A 20792-nucleotide genomic window follows, 5' to 3' on the forward strand; every position below is an offset into this window, starting at 1 on the left:
AGTCATGCTTTTGCTGTGAGAGACTTGGCAGCTCTGAGCTGGACTGGGATCTTTCTGTTGCACAGAAAATTACCGCTTTGCCTAGCCTTGCCATGGAACCTTAAGCAAAATTCCTTTCATTTTTTTTTCTTTAAAAAAACCCCACAAGCTCCTCCCCATGGTCACATTTTTACTGACCATCTTTGATACTCTGAATCATCTGCTATGTTAGTAGAGGAGTTTCCTGTTTGCCGGAACGTACACAAGATTCCAGATAGAAGGGCATGCTTCAGCGTTCCAAGTATAACCGCTTCAGGAATGATTCGATGACATCAGTGGATGATATTGTCCATAACTGGTCCATCAACAGCAAGTTCTCCTCAACAGATACCACTTCAGCATCTTCACCATATCTGGCCTCACCTGAGAACCTCCAGAAAGAGCATGATGGACACACCACCCTTTCTATTCTTGTGCCTAAAGCGTCCCACTTAAAACTCTCATCTACAGGCAGCCTTTGGGGCATCAAGACCCTCTCCTCTGCAGTGAAAGAGCTGGCTGTGTCCAGGTTGCAGGGTAGCTCAGCAGCAGAGACCTCAGACAACATATGTAGCCTTGCTACTTCCACCCTGTCTTCTCAGCAGGACGAGAACAAGATGAATACCGGGAAAAAACCATGGTCGGAGGAAATGTACCTGGGAGGTGAGGACTGGAATCAACATGGCAGCACTGCCAACAAAGTAACCCAAGGGTGGCTGCATTCAAATGAGAAGATCCTAGGACCTGGAGTGATGTACATTGTGAAGGTTGGTCTTTTCCCCCCTAAGCTCTATTTTTTTGTATCTGTTTAATAAATGTGATGGGGGGTGAAATCTAGACACCAGCCATATCGGCTAAAGGATTTTTAATGCTAGTGTTTTATTTCTGGAAATCTGAAAAAGACTGTTAAGTGCAAAAGACTTAATTATGAAAAAAAACACCTACGTTAATTTGCTTTCATTAAGTGAGCATTCAAGCTGACTGCTTGGCAGTTTAAATGATTTAAAGCAGTGGGAAAGAGCACTTCCAAAATTAAAGGGATTATATATCCAGCTCTTCAGAGCGCTGCATGTATTTGTCTATATTCATTAGTATTGTCTCTAGAGAATCTGTAGTAGGTGAGGTAAGAGTAACATCTTTCCATATGATAATTCTGAGTTCAAACGTCAAATATCTCAAATGGAGTGTGTGTGTGTGTGTGTGTGTGTGTGTGTACAAATACACACGCAACTCTTTTATTTGCATGTCAAGGCTAGAAGAGCAACAGCTTGTAGAATGTGTCTTATTTGCAAACAGAAATACTCTTCCTTCAAGTGGTGCATTCAAAATGCAGTCTTGTTTTATATAACAGTCTTTAACAGGACTTTTTTTCTCTCTATGTTCCGTGATAGTTGAGGGGTAGGACAAAAAAAAATCCTTGTGCATTTCTAGGTTAGTTTTTCTGTTCAATGTAGTTAAGATCTCATCTGGCCAGGTGAAGTCTAAGACGTAAAGGCAAAATTAATGATTTATTTTGTGACTGTATGCTGATAGTTACTTGGTTCTAAAATGGCACTGTTGAGAATGAACATTTATTGTAACAGAGCAGATTTTCATAAAAAATCATTTGATGTTTCATAAAATTAAGCCAAAAGCATTTTATTTATATTTTATTTATTGAAAATAGGAATGATTATTTAAAGGAAAAAATTGTGATGGACCATATAGTACAACAGAGTGCAGACCTATAATTTCTCATTGCTCAAGATTCCACACCGACTGTACTTTTATTTCAGTTATCTTCTTCATTATCTGTTTTAAAAGTTTGCTTTTACAAAAATAGGAAAATTGTTACTGTTTGTAATTTGTAATTGTTTGTAATTATAGCTGCATTACTTAAGAACCATATTTAATGAATAAATTGATCATGGCATGTAGAGTAAACTATGCTTCTCAATGCTATCTTATTTTTGGATAATGACAGATTTTAGAATAGCTATTCTGTATCATTTGCTTACTGATATTCTGATGAAGCAGCGTCAGTTGCAAATTTCAGCTGTCTTTAAAAACTTGATTGATGAGGCACTATTATTGGTGGATTAAATAATATGCTCGATAGAAATATGTTCATTTTAACTATTTATTATTGAAAGCTTCTCTTAAACATTTGTGCTGACTTTTGATGGATAGGTAAATAGAAAACAAAGTGTATTCATGATCTCAGTATATAATTCTAGTTTAGCAAAAAGATTATCATTATTGGACATTGTTTTTTGCTTCCTGCTTATGAATTGACTTGGAATGGAATAGAAAGTAGACCAGTATTATTCTGTTTGGTCAGAGTTTAATGTATTTAATAGAAAACTGATATTTCTATTTTACTGATTTTTTTGCCTCGTATTTTTTTCTTTTTTAGATTCTTTTTTTCCATTTCCTTTTTTATTATTAAAGCAATTTTTTTAAAAAAGTTATTGACATAGAGAATAATGGATTGTGATTCCATATATTTCAGATAGTTTGCTGCCTAAAGTGTTTTTTTCCACTTGTTTCCAGACTTCACTGATAATTATTTTAATAATATTTTATTGTTTTGAATTTTTAATGTTTCTGTTAGTCCCCCTGGTATATGTAAGACATTACATGAATACACAGAATTAAAAAATAATATAACAATGATATTAGTTTTCCTCCAAAAAGAAAGTAAGAAAGAACTAGAAATTTATCTTATGTCTGAAAAAATTCACAAACAGCTGAAAAATCTTCTTTCTTGTCTCCTTGTTGTTGATCATGATGGTAAACACATATCAACAGTCTTTTGCTGTAACTCAGGAATAGATTTGTCTTTCTGATAATAAGAACATAATATATTTACATTATATAACAATATCATTATGCACAATTCTTTTTTTAATGAAAATATCAATATGCTTTTCTAAAAATGATTAACTGGCATATTTGATGGAATTGTCCAATGATCCAACAGTTTTTGAACATTTGTTGTTAGGGAATCAGATCTATTCTTCCTCCATCCTTGTAAAACAGAAACAATATTTTTTAGTATTGCTTGAGGGAGAAAATAAGGATTTGATTAAGTTATGTTGGTGACAGGAAGGATGGCTACAGTTCATAAATGGAAGGAGATGAGTATTCCAAATTTAAACTTTTAGTACTCCAAACTATTAGAAACAGTCCTAATAGAAAAACTCCAGGATACAATACATTAAATCCAGAACATTATATCATAATATCTCTTATATTTAAGTTGGAAAGACTATGTTTATCTTATAACACATTCAGAATCCATTAGGAAACATTTATCTTCACCAATGTTAAATATATAGTGGGACAAACACGAATGATAATTTTGAAAAAGAAGATTTAATGAGAAGTCGTGACTCAGTAATGCATTCAGCAAAGATATACTGTCCATGTCATATTTTAGTTAATTATCTAAAACTTCGAGTATTTTTATTCTAACCTGCTAATTGTTAGTGAAGTAGTTTAAAATCTGTATTATCTATAATATACACAATGAATAAATGAAGGAATGAATAAAAGCAACTCATTATTCAGCATTTTGGTATCTTAGAAGTTCAGTATTTTAGTATCCTTCGTTTTAATAATGCACATTATTAATTCTCTAACAATTTGCCAATTTAATTTTTAACTACTTTAGATTTTGTCTAATATTTTAATAACTAAACTTGTTTTCATACTGTTTGATTTGCTTTAATTTAAAGGATCTGATTAGAAATTTCCTTTTGCAATTTTCTTTCTCTCTGTATCTTGTATAAAATAAGTTTATATTATATACATGAAGCCAAGTAGCTTGGTGGAGCAGTGGGCTAATGCCTCCTTAAGTAACACCAGCTGCCTGCAATTAGTGCAGGTTCGCATCCCACCAGGCTCAAGGTTGACTCAGCCTTCCATCCTTCTGAGGTAGGTAAAATGAGGACCCAGATTGTTGGGGGCAATTAAGCTGACTTTGTAATAATGCCGCTTGGGGTGTGTGTGAAAGCCCTAATAAGCAGGCATATACATAGAATGAAGGCTATTGCTAAGCTTGTAAGCCGCCCTGAGTCTTCGGAGAAGGGCGGGATATAAATGGAATTAAAATAATTAAAAAAAGTGTAGAACTATACATAATTTTAGAAGTCAGTGATTATTTTTAGTCATATTAGCAATCCTGTGAATTTTAGCCAAAATGTGACAATAGGGCAAGTTCAGACTGTGGGAATTGACATAATATTCAAATATTCAGAAATTGGAAAATTAATTCTCACATTGGTGATATAATTAACAATCATATAAGATTAGAAGTTCAATAAAACATATTAATCCAAAGTGCAAAATTTTGGAGAAATTCAGTGTGAGTTAACAACTGTGTCAGAAACTTGAGGAAAAGCTTTCTTTGCATCTAAAGAAATAAGTGCAGAATTTGCATTAATTAACAATTTAACATTATCAGAAGCTTTATGACCGCACAGAAATCCAACTTAAACAATTGTGCAATATTAGGAAGAAGAACAAGCAGCAAATCTATGAGCCAAGGTAGATGATAAAATCTTAGTATCTACATTTAAAGAAACAGTTGCTTAACTGGAACTTTAAGACTTGGGAATCTCAATCTCTCTCTCTCTCTCTCTCTCTCTCTCTCTCTCTCTCTCTCTCTCTCTCTCTCTCTCTCTCTCTCTCTGTGTGTGTGTGTGTGTGTGTGTTTGTGTGTATGCATTATTGAAACTGAGAAATATGAGGAGGTTTGCAAAAGATTTGATTTATATCACCTATTAAATAGAAGGAAAAATAATCAAATTAGCTGGGAAATCACCAAGATCAGCAGACTTCTACAAAACAGTAAATTTTAGTTATATTCACAATTTTTTGAAGACAGGGTTAGAAAAATAGTCCTGCAATAATCTCATTATCCATTGATGAAAAATTGAAACTGTTTAATTTGAAGTAAAATTTTAAAAACCATTGAATAATTGGTTTAGAATCTATATACATTTCCCAAGTATACAATGGTACTGATGCAATTACTGAATTTGTTGAACTATAAGGTCAGCATTTTCCTAGATTTTTCTTTCCTTCCCCAGCATCTATGCCTGGTGCAATGTAATAAAAATTCTGATTTGGCAATGTACCACTTGTTAAATTCATATTTAATAAAATCCAGAGGTCTATATAGTAGTAAAGCCCATAGTAAAGCAATTAAATTAAAAAGAAAAAATGTGTAGCCATCTTTTTTATCTGGTTAATAGTTCTTTATCATTCAAATATACATACAAAGACTAGTTCAAAAATGTATATAAATTATTGCCAGGTGTGTCTTTTAATTCCACAGGAATATTTAGCATCTGTCAACTTAACATAACCAGGAATTAGCTAAAAAAAAAGCATTTTCTTTGTGCAGAAGAAAAGTAAATTCATGTTGGTAAGGATTATCACTTATCAGATATGCACCAGGTTAATTTGTATGTATTATAAATCCTGAAATATAGTTTGGATTACGGCAGTTGCTGTGATCTAATTAGGGTTCTAGAATATGTTAGGCTCCTTTCTACTAAATGCTACTGAAAAAAGGTGAGGATAATAAATAAATTTAATAAATACATGGATATTGCTTTAAAATATATAGTACAATATATATTGTATGTATTGGAGACTCAAAATGCTTGTATTTCTTTTATCAGACATCCAGAATTCTTTGTGCAATGCAGTACATCAGTTCTTACGATGGATGGAAACAATGCATTCAAGTCAATCCCTTTTTAATGCTGTAATATCTAACAGTTTGGAACCGTGACTGTAATCTAACCTCAAGGATCAGTGGCTGAAGACAGCTAAAATCTCTATTGTTTTTTTAAACTGTTGTGAGTTTGCATTGATTTGCTGGTTTAAATTAATATAAAAAAATAAAAATGCAGGTGGTGCTTACAACCAATTTTCTGTGATAAATATAAATATATTTTGAAAACATATTCAGTAGGTTTATAGCATATATATATATATATATATATATATATATATATATATATATATATATATATATATATATATATATATGTATGTTTTCTGAGGTTTTCGCGGGTGTTTGTATGTGGATCTTTGGTCATTCGGGTTTTTTCCCGCGTAGAATTCCCGCGTAGAATATATATATATATATATATATATATATATATATATATATATATATATATATATAGAGAGAGAGAGAGAGAGAGAGAGAGAGAGAGAGAGAGAGAGACTATAAACCTACTGAATATCAGTTTCATATATATATGGAAATACATGAATATCTTCATATAGTTTAGAAAATTGCACCAGCTCTTAGCATATTTATCTAAAAGGATGACTATGCCTCTCCTATTAATGTACCTTTTAAAAGGGAAGGTGAAAGTATATTTTCTGAAAATAAAATTAAGCCAACTTTTTTTAGCCTAATTTACCATCTTAAATTCAGGGCCTTTTAAAAATAAATATGGAAAGATGCAATATTGCTGCTTATAAGTGACAATGCCATATACGGGGATACATCTAACATGCATTAGTCATGTACAATGGGATTTCTTCTGTTTTGTTTTGTTTCTTCCATTTTTGCACCAGAAAAAAATATTTTACTTATGGCAAGTTGAAACTTCCATTAGTGGCTACTGGCCTCCATATTATATTATGCAGAAGTACCATACAATTATGTTGGTCAAGATATTTTGTTTTCTGAGAATAGGAAATTATGTTTTTCAACTGCCTTATACCAACACTTACCAACTAACCAAGATGAGTAATTCCTAAAGCTATACAGTTTGTCTTACAATTGATAGAAAATCCAATTAACATCTCTCCCTATTTAGAAAAATATAACTAGATTATATTAAAAACAATTAACCATGCTTTCAAAGCCAGCCACCTGATTCTTTCAACCATTTTTGTTGGATACAAGTGACTACCAATAGAGAAAAAATTCTTTCTGTTGGAATGAATGAACCTTTATTGTCAAAGTACAACCATGTATACATTGAGATTGGCTGAGCCTCCCTTTGTGCCCCCACCCCCAACTCACAGTGACACAAACCCTCCATCTTATTACACCATGTGAGCTAATTGCACAACACACCAGCCTCACAAGTCAGTCATGCCTAAAGTTTATAAAACTATTTCCTGTTCAAAAGCCTAACAGCCCATGGATAAAAGCTGTTCTTCAGCCTGTTGGTATGGCTGGCTATATTCCTGTATCTCCTACCCGATGGTAGCAGAGTAAAGAGGTACCGTCCAGGGTGTGAGTCATCCCTGAGAATTTTTCTCACTCTTCCAAGGCAGTGAGCACTGGCAATGTCATCCAGTGGTGTCAGGGGACAGCCCACAATGTCTTGTGCTGTGCTCACCACCCTCTGTAATGCTTTCCTATCCGTGGCTGTCAGACCAGCATACCAAACCACAATACAGTACGAGAGGACGCTCTCTATAGTAGACCAGTAAAAGAGGGTCATTAGCCATTGTTCTACCCTGTTCTTCCATAAGACCCTGAGAAAGTGAAGTCTCTGTTGGGCCTTTCTGGCCACCTGGATTGTATTAACTTTCCAGGTAAGATCTTCACAGAGGTAGACTCCCAAAAACTTAAAGGAGGAAACTCTCTCCACACAGTCCCCCCCCCGATGTAAAGTGGGGTAGGTTCCTCCTTTTTCCTCTGGAAGTCTAGCACCATCTCTTTCATCTTGCCAATGTTCAGGTGCAAGTTGTTGTTACAACACCATATGGATAGTTTTTGTATCTCCCCCCTGTATGCTGTCTCATCCCCACCTGTAATAAGACCCACTACGGTAATATCATCTGCGAACTTAATCATCGCAGTAGATGGGTCGGATGATACACAGTCATATGTGTACAATGAGTACACGTAGAGGCTAAGCACGCAGCCCTGTGGCGAGCCGGTGCAAAGCTTCAGAGGGGTGGATAGGGTAAACCTGACCCTCACTGTTTGTAACCAGTCCCTGAGAAAGTCTTGAATCCAATCGCAGATGGAGGGGGAAAATTTCAAGTCAGTCAGCTTTTCGATGAGAGTGCTCGGCAAAATGGTGTTGAAAGCCGAGCTATAACCAACAAAAAGCATCCTGACATAGCTTCCAGGTTTCTCAAGATGACTTGCTACAGAGTGTAAAGCAGTAGCTATGGCATTGTCTGTCGACCTGTTCCCCCTGTAGGCAAATTGATGTTTGTCAAAATCCAGTGGGAGGCATGTCCTGAGATGTTGGAGAACCAGTCTTTCGAAGCATTTCATAACAATGGACATTAATGCAACAGGTCTGTAGTCATTCAGGCACTCAACTGCAGTTTTCTTTGGGACTGGGACAATGGTAGCTGCTTTCAAGCATGATGGTACACATGCCGTTTGCAAGGAGATGTTAAAAATCCTTGTGAGGACCCCTGCTAATTGGTTGGCACAGTTCTTAACCACTATCCCCAGCACCCCATCTGGGCCTGCGGCTTTGCTGGGATTCACAGCCTTCAATACAGTTCTCACTTGGTCTTCAAATAGGGTGAGTTGCTGAAAATCAGAAGACCAGCCAGCAGAGGCTTCCTTATTATCAAATTAAACAAGTCAAGGCAACCTTTTGTTAATATATACATAACTAACATATTTGTGTGTGAAATCTCTATATGTATGCATTAAGATTCTATTGTTCCGGTTGACTTGTAAATTTAAAAAAGCAATTCAATCATTAGTCTTTGTTCAAAAGTTTCTTCTGATTTATTTGCTGTGAAATTGCAGAAACTTTGTAAAATGCAAAGCTCCATTTTACAGCCACAGACACTGATCAGGAAATTAGCCAGAAACAATTTAAAACTATTTAAAGATGATCATAAAATAAAATGTACTGATTCAGTCATGCAGTGGAATTCTACAAAGCATCATGGCCTGTAAGCATAACATATGAAACAAATATGTTTCTCAGTGTTTGGGCATGGGAAGTTGATGTTTATGTTTGTGACAAGTGAAAAAAGCATTTAGGTGGAAATTTTAAAGTTATCTTTAAAAAATATCCTTCATTGATGAAATGTATACTCGATTAATCATTTTACCTCTGGTAATCTAACACAAAGCTTCAAAGGTTTTTCCTTTTCTTGAAAGGCTTTAGCTGTCTTATTGAGGCATAGACATCAGGTTTTAAATGTTATACTAAAATGGTGAAACATATTGTGACATTGCAGTAATCATTCCACCTGTTTCTACTTTTGTTGTGATGTCACATGCAAGTAATAAGGTCTGGAGTTCATGTCACAACACTATACAAGCATTTTAACAGTTCCCTTTAGCTCAGACCTTCTAGGTTATTTTGTGCAAAGCTACCTAGTGAATCTGTGACTCTGGAAATTTGATGTGTTATCTTCTGGACCTTAAATTAGAGTTACAATCAGCAGTGATCTGACAGTGATCTAATTAGCTAAAAACAACATTGTTTGAAAGGAACAAAATTCTGACACAATCTGATTTTCTTTCTTAGTTTAAAATGGCTCCCTGTTCAGCAAAGGAATAGAACTCTCTCAGTAAAAGACTAGCACTCAATATTTCAGGTTGACTTCAGGAGAAACTGGATCCCGTCTTAGAAATAACAGTGAAAGACTGTGGCCTGTTGTAAAGATGAGAGAAGGATTTACATCCATAGCTGCTTAAAATTGTCAAATAATAATAGGGCAAACCCATGTTCTCAACTTCACCAACAATAACAGGAGGCATGCCAATGATAGAAATTGTGTTAAGTATAGAGAGAAAATGTGATTTGAAAACTGGAACAGCTGAAGATGATTTTAACATATGTCAGCTTTGGGCTGAGGTGTGGTAAAGTCAACTTCACAGAGACAGTTACTGGAATATGTTTATGCTGCAGATAAAGGAATGTGAATATGGGCCCCAGGTTCATAAGACTTTCTGATACTTTGCTGGTTCTGAGTAGCATTTGATTCCACGGATACAAACCAACTAGGGCTTGCCAATAACTTGCCTCTTCCCTACCATGGTGGCGTTTGCATGATGTTAGTTTACCTTAGAGTGCCAGGAAGTAGCACACATCAAGAACAGGGATTAACAATCCGGCTGCTAAAGGAGGGGTATCAAATTGCAGGCCGGATGCATCATAGCAAAACTGTGCCCACCCTATTGCTGGCAATGGCAAAAAAAGTCATGATACGTTGCGACACGTCACATGACATTGTGAGTTTGACACCCCTGTGCTAAAGAAACTTTTGGGAATTTTGATATTGCATCACCATTGAAATTACTGTGACTGATCTCTGTATTCATTGTGACTGAACAGAACCATGATCTGACAATTTGATATAATAAAAAGGGCTATAGCAAACTATTAAAAATATGATGATAACAATTCCTTTAATTTATACAATATTTTTAATTATTGCCAAAAACATAAATAATGAAGTGCAGCACAATTAGAAAAAAAGGCATAAGGCAAAATATTTTAATTTGAGAGCTGCTCTAGAATTAGATTTCAGCTGACTTCACAAATAAAATGTAGTATGACTCTTTCTTAGTATTAATGAGGAATTTCTGAGCAATAAAACACAATTTTGATTAGTTCAAGGAGGATTTATCAAAACATCCTTCTCCTGGACTCTGCTCTGGGTATTTACATTTTCTGAACAATTTCTTATCAAATTATGTTTGGTTTCCATAGTTTTCATCTGGAAATAAAAACATATTCACTACATACATTAATGAGAAGTATATATTAGAAGTATTAATATTTGTGATCGCACATTTAGTAAAATTCTCTATCTGTGCAAATGGTATTAAGGGTTAAGAAATCTTAGCTGCTTTTTTCTTTATTTTTGGAATACACGAACAAGCATATGGGGATATTCTCAGCTCTATTTCATTAGATTTTTGTCAGGCAGAAGGAACCAGAATGACACTAAAAATTGATCAGGGCAGTATTTTTATTGCCACTTGCCTATTTACAAAAATCTCGCCAGACCAGCTGCACTCACTACAGAACAACTAGGTAAGCATTCCAAGGTTTGGAGAGGTTGTCTGCTTCCTCCCCTTTCGTGATTCCAGACTAGCCAGTCTCTTAACTCTTCCCTCCAACTCCACAACAGATTTGCAGCAATAATGAAGACAACTGAGATAGTGATACTGTAAAATAATTGTTATTTTCTCATACGGAAAATAGCCCCAAATAAAACTGTATAACATACCAGTAGTCCTCAACTTGCGACTATTCATTTTACGACTGTTCGAAGTTATAACGGTGTTGACAAAGGTGACTTGTAAGTGGTCCTTGCATTTATCACCATCAGAGTCCTTGCAGTCTCATGATTGTGATTCACGCACTGAGCAACCAGCATGTATTTACCATGGTTGCAATGTCCTGGGCTCACATGATCATCATTCGCATCTTTCCCTGAGGATTTCTGACAAACAAAGGTAGTATGGGAAAGCCAGATTAATGAGCATAGCAAAAAAAAAAAAAGGTCATTAGACTGGGCATGACTCGATGATCAAAAAGGCTTAACAATGGAAGTTCCAGTCATAATTATGGCCACAATTCAAGGACCACCTGTAATATAAAATTAATAATGATAAAAGCATGCTTAGTGGAATGGGATCTAAGATCAGGAAAATAAAGACTTAGGAGAAAAAGAGATCAACTTTAATAGGTCTCACCAAAATGTTATCATGAGTAGATTATTATGTTTTATGCTACTCTTCCCATAAGGATCTCAGGTCAGTATAGATAATTCTTAGCTCTTATAATAATTCTGTAAAAGCTTGAGTGTACATTTTGGGTAAGGACGTGGTGGCTCAGTGGGTTAGGACGCTGAGCTTGTCGATCAGAAGGTCGGCAGTTTGGCGGGTCGAATCCCGAGTGCCACGTAGCAGAGTGAGCGCCTGTTACTCGTCCCAGCTTCTGCCCACCTAGCAGTTCAAAAGTGGGTGAAAAAGAGAATATGCTTAAAAGACAGCTAACACTAATTTAGATGGAAGTGAGGAGATAAGGATATTATCATACCTAATATAGACATTGAAAATCTAAGGAGAGGAGCTACTTGGACATCACCCCTGAATTGTATCGGAAGAGGAATGGGAGGGAAGAAAGGAGAGGAGAGAGGAAAGAGAGTAGAGGAGGGGGAAGGAAGTAGGAAGGTTGGAGGGAAAGAGGAGGAGAAGTGGGGAGAAATGGGAGGGGAGTGGTGAGGGAAAGAGGAGAGGAGAGGAAGAAGAGGGAAGTAGGAAAGAAAGGAGAAAGGGAGAAAGAAAGTAGAGAAGAGGGAAGAGAGAGAAGGAGGGTGGATACAGTGAAAGGGGAAATGGACGAGCAGCACCCAAGCTTACGTGTATGTAGTTATGTATGGCAATATATAATACCTACAGCATTACTGATAAAACAAATGTTAAATACTTGAAAAAATGTTTATATTTCATTGGTATATTATGGTATATTAAAGGAACTGTGAAAAATAAATAAATAAATGTGTGGGGTAGAGGTTAAAAAAGGCAAAATGACAATTGTGCCTGCACAAGCAATGTCTTTTTGTGCATGGTGAGACTTTTTTTACTTCTTCCTGTGGATACCCCTGCAAAGGCAGAAGAAGCATATCATAATATCACATCAGTGGGTGTAGTCTTCTCCCCTGCTTTTTCATTTTTAGTTTAATTTTATTTCTGTGTTTTAGAAAATCCAACTGTGAACCTGATTTGCATAGCTACTACTGTATCTACCTCTGTTCTCTGTTATTACTTTCCCAAATGGGTAAGAGCTATTTCAATAATGTAATTAATTCCTTCTGTTTATTTTTTCTATTTTTAATACATTAAAATTTAAAATTTCTATTTAATTCTTCCATTTAAGTAATTAAATTTTATCTATTTATATTGTAATTTTGATTTGAAAATCTAAGAATAATAAAATGCAATCATGCATAGTTCTGCTATCTTAAAAATAAATTTCAATCAAATGTAACAGAATATTTATAGCGCTTCACACGTTGATGCTCCACACATAAAAATACCTGAAAGAAAACGTATTCTTAGCCCTTATTCATATGCAATTAATATCCTGGCTTTTTTTTATGAAGCCAGTTCTGTTTTATGACATTACTATACACATAATCAGTTCAACATGAATAACTATTGGCAAGTTCTCAAAGACAGGCTTATTTTTCCCAGCTAAAAGTATTATGCAGCAGTAGTGAGACAGATTGCATTCAGACAGGCATGAATTCAAATGTGCCTATATAAGAAATGTCTAATTCTGCAAGCTTATTTTTAGAATATTGGCTGACTGGCAAACTACCAAACCTAGGGAAGGAGTTTGGTGCTAGCTTTAGAAGCAGCTATGAAAATGCTATTTTCATGATTTAAAAAATGCAAGAATAGTGCTTATATATATATTGCATTTTGTTCAGGCTCCTATCTTGTATTTGGGGATGTGGCGAATTTCTTAGAGAATTTAGTACCTGCTCTTTGCAAGTTTTTTTCCTATTTCAGTCATCATTTTTGCAGAATTCTACATAATCATTTTCATTTCTTCAGCAAGACAATTTTATGTATTTTTATACACGCACACTTTCTTATGGTGTTTATCGATAGCCAAGTTCATAACCCAAAATGTCAGATTATTTGTGAATGTTACTCAGGAATATCTGTATTTCTAATTGAATTACATAACATGCTGAACAGCTCGGGTAAATTTATTTACTGTCTATGCAAATTGAAATCATAAATGCCATAAAAAGCATGTTTGTGTACACCTATGACTCTATAACACCTTTGTTTGAATCAGTTTAAAGCCTCACTCAAATCTAAAGTAAATAAAGAGGGCTGGGTTTTGGAATAGTTGCTTTTTCTCAGCCCTAGGAAGGGAGACAATGGCAAACCTAAGCTACTCAGGTCTGTTTACCAGTAACAGCCTGTATTGTATGCTCACCTCTAGTGTGGGGAAAGAGTGGTCAGATTAGCCATTAAATTGCACAGGCTCAAGTCAGAAGGGAAGGAAGTCTGAACTGAAAGAAGAGAATAACAGAGTTGGAAGGGACCTTGTAGGTCATCTAGTCCAACCCTCCCACCCAAGCAGGAGACCCGACACTATTTCTGACAGATGGTTGTCCAGTCTCTTCTCGAAAGCTTCCAGTGATGAAGCTCCTACAACTTCTGAAGGCAAACTGTTCTACCGGTTAATTGTTATCACTGTCAGAAAATTTCTTCTTATTTCTAAGGTGAATCTGTCCTTGATCAGTTTCCATCCATTATTCCTTGTCTGGCCTTCAGGTGCTTTGGAAAATAGGTTGATCCCCTCCTCTCTGTGACAGCCCCTGAGATATTGGAACACTGCCATCATGTCTCCCCTGGTCCTTCTCTTCACTAGACTAGCCATGCCCAGTTCCTGTAACTGTTCTTCATATGTTTTAGCCTCCAGTCCCCTAATCATCTTTGTTGCTCTTCTCTGCACTTTTTCTAGAGTCTCAACATCTTTTTTATAGTGTGGTGACCAAAGCTGGTTGCAGAGAGAGAAAGGAAGAGATGAAAGCTCCCCCCCCCAAAATTTTAGCATAATCCATAGAAGGTCCATTACAAAAAAACATACAAAGCAAGCCTTTTAGACAAAGAAGACAAAAGTGCTGAGTCCCTCTGCCAATTATGTCTGCATCTATTGCCCCCAATGGTCAATAGATTTATTGGTGCAGAAAACTGGTGCATGCAAAGTTGAATTCCAACCATTATCCTTCTATATTCAGCATCCCAGCAACTGGCCCAAAGTTGTTTACTGACTGAAATATCCGGACCAGGCAAAAGATGTTTGTGGCCAGGAAAATTTACAGCTGCCTTCTATTTCTTTTCCAGCAGAGACAGGAGAGATTGGCCAGACCTTGTTATGATCACTTAGTCTAATTTAAATATATCTACACAGCTATAGAATAGTCAATAGCCAGTTAGCCTTTTTACTGTCAAATCTAAATTCTCGTCCAGATGTGATGGTGTATAAACACTTATGAAAAGAGCCTGAAACAGTCTGCATAGCCTCTGATGCCTTTCACAATTTGAGGGTCATGCATGTGGCACAGGATATATCTTCCCCCTGTACACACAAGATATCATGTATGCAAATTTTCTAACTCATTCTTTTCTTGCACAGCTATTATGCACTTACGTGTAGCATCAAATTAAATTATAACTATAAGGGACTTTATGCTGCATTAACTAACTATGCAACTTAGACTAATAATAGTATGCTTAAAAATGTGCACACATGCTAGTGAAAGGGCCTTTTGTGTGGCTTCTAACCTAACAGGAAAAACCAAAAAGAGGGTTCTAATTTTTTTTAAAAGGATTGCTACTGTATGTAGAAGTGAAAAAAATAAGAAGAAAGGGGGTGTTGGTTGTTTTTTTTACTATATATCCTTAGCAAGCCATTTTGATGGCCTATTTGTTGGAAAAGAGATATAAATAAAACCGACAACCTCCATCTATCAAAGTATGAGTATGGATTATGCTAGACAAAGTTTATTTCAGTTATATTTACACACATACTTTTTTCTCTTTGTAGTATTTGGGATGTATAGAAGTCTTGCGGTCCATGAAATCTCTGGATTTTAATACTAGAACACAGATTACAAGGTAAGATGATATATTCTACGTACATTCCCATCCCTGTATTTTGAGTCAGGTACAATTTACTCGAAGGAGACAAGAGCAATAGGGCAGAGTGTGGGCTGCTGCTGCTGCTGCTAATTATATATAAGTTTGTACACATAACAAATGTTTTTAGATATCTGCTCTGCCTTAAAATACTGAAAATATAAAACTATTTATGGCCATACAGTATAGCATATAAAATTAATTATTTATGGATATACAATATGGCATATAAAATGATTGACATATTCTTGGACAGTGTCTTCAGGGACTATTCTACTTCAGCTAGTGAGAAGTCCAAACATTTGCTTCCTCTGTACTCAACAGGTCTATGAGCTGATCTCCAACTCAAGAGACCTAGCAGTGGAGCAGCAGTGATTTGTGGGGTTTGTAGGGAAAAGATGAAGGATGAAGCAAGCCACTTTGTAGCACAACCTCATGCCCATTATCTCTACCTCTTGTTTGGGATTCTTTTGAACACGAGTTTTGCACCAAGAGTTGCGCAGTGAAGCAGCAAAGAGAGACAGAAAGGGAGATGGAGGGTGCTGATGTTGCAGGATCCCTTCATTGGGCCTGTCCACTGTTGTTCTGACTAATCCTACAGATCTAACTATCTGAAATGCGGTGATTGGTAGGTGATTTTCCAGCCACTTGGAAATATTGAGAAGAGTGCAGACGGTAAGCTTTTCTGAGTGGAAAATTAGGATATCAGCCCTAATATGAGCTAGCAACTGAAATTGACCGTGGGGAGAATATAACCTGCGCAGCTTTACTTTTTGGCTTTCTCAGAGAGGAAATAATTTTTTTATTTTAATTCCATTTATATCCCGCCCTTCTCCGAAGACTCAGGGCGGCTTACAAGCTTAGCAGTAGCCTTCATTCTATGTATATGCCTGCTTATTAGGAAGAGTAGGAAGAATAGGAAGAGAGCTGTTTTAGTCTATGTTGCAAAAAAAAACAGGAATTTGATGGGATTCTTCTGCCGACTAACAAATTTATTAATTTTTTTTTAAAAAAATTATTTTTATTTTTATTACATTTATATCCCGCCCTTCTCCGAAGACTCAGGGCGGTTTACAAGCTTAGCAATAAGCTTTTGAGAAATGCAGGCTCAGTGTTTTATTTGAGATATGGGAAAATGTCCTAAGCTGGAAAAGACTGCTTTATGTACGAAATTTCAAATAAATAAAGTATGTCAACTTAAGATTGTTTTACTTGACTCTATTTTGTCATGTGAAATGTTTCTTAAGGCAGGAAATATTGTAGCTAGTATATTATTTCAGTCTAATCTTTAAAGCATACTGCTGTAAATTTTGGATCAATGTTTTCAATGTAAAATATATTTGCACGATTTCTCAGAACATATTTTCAATACAACTTCTGTATAGTTTCAAATCTGTGACTGATTCTATAAATCCACAAGAGTGTATATATTTGAAAGCGAGGATGTGCTGTTATAAATCTGGAGGATATAATAATTTCTGTGGAAAAGCCTTGTGTCTGTCACTTGGGGAAAAGAATAGGTTTCCTAAATAGTAAGGTGAAACTATGATAATATTGAATAACAGACACTGGGTCCATTCTGAATATATGAGGGCAATTTGGAAATAAATCTCCATTTGGTTATCAATTACAGATGCTCGCAGATACATAACTTATTACACACATTAGAAAACTAATGTATAACATTACACTACTTTTTGACATAATCACCATTCCAATTGAGACACTTGTCATCATGTTTTACAAGGTTTGAAATTCCTTAGTAGTAGTTTGATGCCAAATCTGTGCTATGGGGAGGTGATCAAAAACATCCAAACGGAACTGCTTCAAAAGTTCTTGGGTGCGGCTAGCGGTGTGTGGCCAAGCATTATCGTGAACCAACACCACACCGAAAGTGGTGCCATAGAAAATCCCACCAAATGTGAAGATGCCAAAGGAGTACTGCTAGTGAAGTTCATGGAGTGTGGAGTGTGGAGTGTGGTTCGACCATCAATTCTACTGTGAAACGTTACAAAAACTCAGACAAGCCATCCATAACAAGCGTCAGGGCATACTGACTTCTGGTGTGATGTTGGTTCATGATAATGCTCACCCACACACCTTCAGATGCACCCAAAAACCTTTGAAGCAGTTCTGTTGGGATGTTTTTGATCACCCCCTCATAGCCCAGATTTGGCACCAAGTGACTACTACTAAGGAATTTCAAACCTTGTAAGACGTTATGATGAGTGTCTCAATTAGAATGGTTATTATGTCAAAAAGTCAAGTAATGTTGTAGTTTTCTAATGTGTGTAATAAAAGTTCTGAATCTGCGAGTGTCTGTCATTGACAGCCAAATGGAGATTTATTTCCGAATTGCCCCTGTATGTATTGAAAAGTACAAAATGCTACCTAAGTAAATCAGTTTTAAGAATCATTTATTACAGTAGCTTATTAATAATATCTGATTTAATATTTTGAGCCCAATTTTTGAGGACATTAAGTTAGGTTTGAACTGGTCTTAAAAATCATCATTATATGTGAATAAATAGCTAGATATGTGCCATAATATATAAGGGATGGATAAAGAAGGAGAGAAAGAAGGAGAGATCTTACTTATGCATTGTTCTACCTTCTTTGCTCCAATAGCTGTATTAGTAATTGGTTGGAAATCCTTTTCTGGCCCAGTGGTCAGTTTTTATCAAGAAAGCAAGATATATCTAAAATTTGCAGATGACACCAAGCTGGCAGGAATAGCCAATACTCCAGAAGATAGGCTTAAGATACAGGAGGATCTGGACAGACTCGAACACTGGGCACTATCTAACAAAATGAAATTTAATGGTGAAAAAGTAAGGTTCTGCATTTAGGCAGGAAAAATCAAATGCACAGGTATAGTATAGGTGGTACCTTGCTCGATAGTAGTAACTGTGAGAGGGATCTCGGAGTCCTAGTGGACAATCACTTAAATATGAGCCAGCAGTGTGCTGCAGCTGCCAAAAAAGCCAACACAGTGCTAGGCTGCATTAACAGAGGAATAGAATCAAAATCACGTGAAGTACTAATACCACTTTACAATGCCTTGGTAAGGCCACACCTGGAATACTGCATCCAGTTTTGGTCACCACGATGTAAAAAAGATGTCGAGACTCTAGAAGGAGTACAGAGAAGAGCAACAAAGATGATTGGGGGACTGGAGGCTAAAACATATAGGGAACGGTTGCTGGAATTGGGTATGTGTAGTTTAATGAAGAGAAGGGTGAGGGGTGATATGATAGCAGTGTTCCAATATCTCAGGGTTGGCACAAAGAAGAGGGTGTCAAGCTATTCTCCAAAGCACCTGAAAGCAGGACAAGAAGCAACGGATGGAAACTAGTCAAGGAGAGAAGCAACGTAGAACTAAGGAGAAACTTCCTGACAGTTAGAACAACTAACCAGTGGAACAACCTGCCTCCAGAAGTGGTGAATGCTCCAACACTGGAAGTTTTTAAGAAGAGACTGGCCAGCCATTTGTCTGAAATGGTATAGGGTTTCCTGCCTTAGCAGGGGGTTGGACTAGATGACCTCCACGGTCCCTTCCAACTTATTATTATTATTATTATTATTATTATTATTATTATTATTATTATTATTATTATTATTATTATTATTATTATTATTTCATATATACTTATTCATGAAAGAGTTAGGGACCTCTTTTCCCCAACAGATTCTCTTCTGAGAATGCTTGTTAGCTGTGGAAATCAGGAAATAGAAGTCCAATGCTTTTGGTCTTCAGATGAAGACAGCACCAAGCTGGAGAAGGCTTGTCCATTGCTTCAAAGGGGTTAACAAATGCAAGCCTGCATTTAACCCCATTTTTGCCATACATTTTTTAAAGCACTTTTAAGCAGATTTTGATAATCTGGTGTTTCCAGATAAGGGTTTTGTCGGGCAGTCATCTTGTTGCATTCAGGGAACGTGAATAAGAAGTTGTTTTTTTTTAATATTTTTCTATTTATAACCCACTCACTTTTTCTTTTGCTATTTTTTAAAACAATAACTTACTTCTGCTAGGCTAATCTGGATTTTTATCATCTGATTTGTTGCCATAGGCAGAAAGGATAAGAGGCGTCCATCGTTCCTCCTGATTATCTGTTATTTTTTCTATGCTGGGTATAAAGAAGTCACCTTGTTCCTGCTTTGCCCAGAAAACAAACAAACAAACAAAATTCCCAGAATGCAGTGCTCTTCTTTCTTTCTTATAGAATCCTTGCAATTCCAGTCTCAGCCTAGGGAGCAGCTAGCAGAGGAGAGAATGCTAGCAACTATTATGTCATGCTCTATGAAACAACAATTGTGCAGCTGCTGAAACAGAATCCAGTTTAGGGAATCTGCCTCATGTGTCATCTTCACAGCCTTCTGGTCTATTCTTAAGCCTTCTCCCAGGCACTAAATTATTTTGAAAGCCCTAAATATCTTATGGTCAAGTTTCCAAAACACAGTCTCTTCTGTATTATGTAATGTTGCCTTTCAACAATCATAGAATTTCCCAAAGAGTTTCTGATAGTAATAAAAAAAAAATACTGTCTTGGCAATATTGTAGATGAAAAACAAAAGCAACTGTAGTCATGAAAAATGTTTTGGATACATCACACATGTAATGAAATCCTCTCTAAACCATGCTAAACAAAATGATTTCTGGAGGAGGTAGGGCTGAGTTCCTGATTCTTGTATGTGGTCATTCTATATCAGGGATTATTCTGCAACAGCCCTAGTCTTCCTGTGTCTATAGCACACTACCAACAACCCTTTTTGTCTATGGAACTATGAAGGCTATTCAACACTAAATTTTTATTTTACATTATATTTCATTTTGTTTTATTTCAGTCATAGATCAGCATACAACTAATAATATTAATAGTCACTCTAAAACAGAACTAAATGTTAATGCTGAGAAGTCTTTTTCTGCAACAGAGCATTCAAATGACCTCGACATCATATTGAATAAAGAGTTTATTTGACCTGATTCGACTGTGAAGGATTGTGATCTGTGTTGGTGTATGGTTATGTGCTTGTGTGCATTTAAACCAAAAACTGCAAGAAAATGAGAATTAAGAGTTGCCAGAGTTTGCCGTGTATTTATTCAGACTATTTGCATTGATTCGTAATAAATGTTTCAGGT

General features: G+C 36.0%; 1 protein-coding gene across 1 annotated transcript in view; it reads left to right on the forward strand.

Annotated features, from left to right (window-relative positions):
- Nucleotides 1–263: 263 nt before the first annotated feature.
- The window catches only part of SHC3 (SHC adaptor protein 3), a gene marked incomplete at both ends in the record, with an annotated part of 42028 nt that continues 21499 nt past the window's right edge, over nucleotides 264–20792 (forward strand). Inside the window, 2 exons of the mRNA XM_081320554.1 lie at nucleotides 264–785; nucleotides 15558–15628. Coding sequence (XP_081176680.1) covers nucleotides 264–785; nucleotides 15558–15628 — 593 coding nt within the window. The remainder of the gene's footprint in view (nucleotides 786–15557; nucleotides 15629–20792) is intronic.

This window comes from Vipera berus, assembly GCF_964194415.1.
Source record: "Vipera berus genome assembly, chromosome: 2".
NCBI lineage: Eukaryota > Metazoa > Chordata > Lepidosauria > Squamata > Viperidae > Vipera > Vipera berus.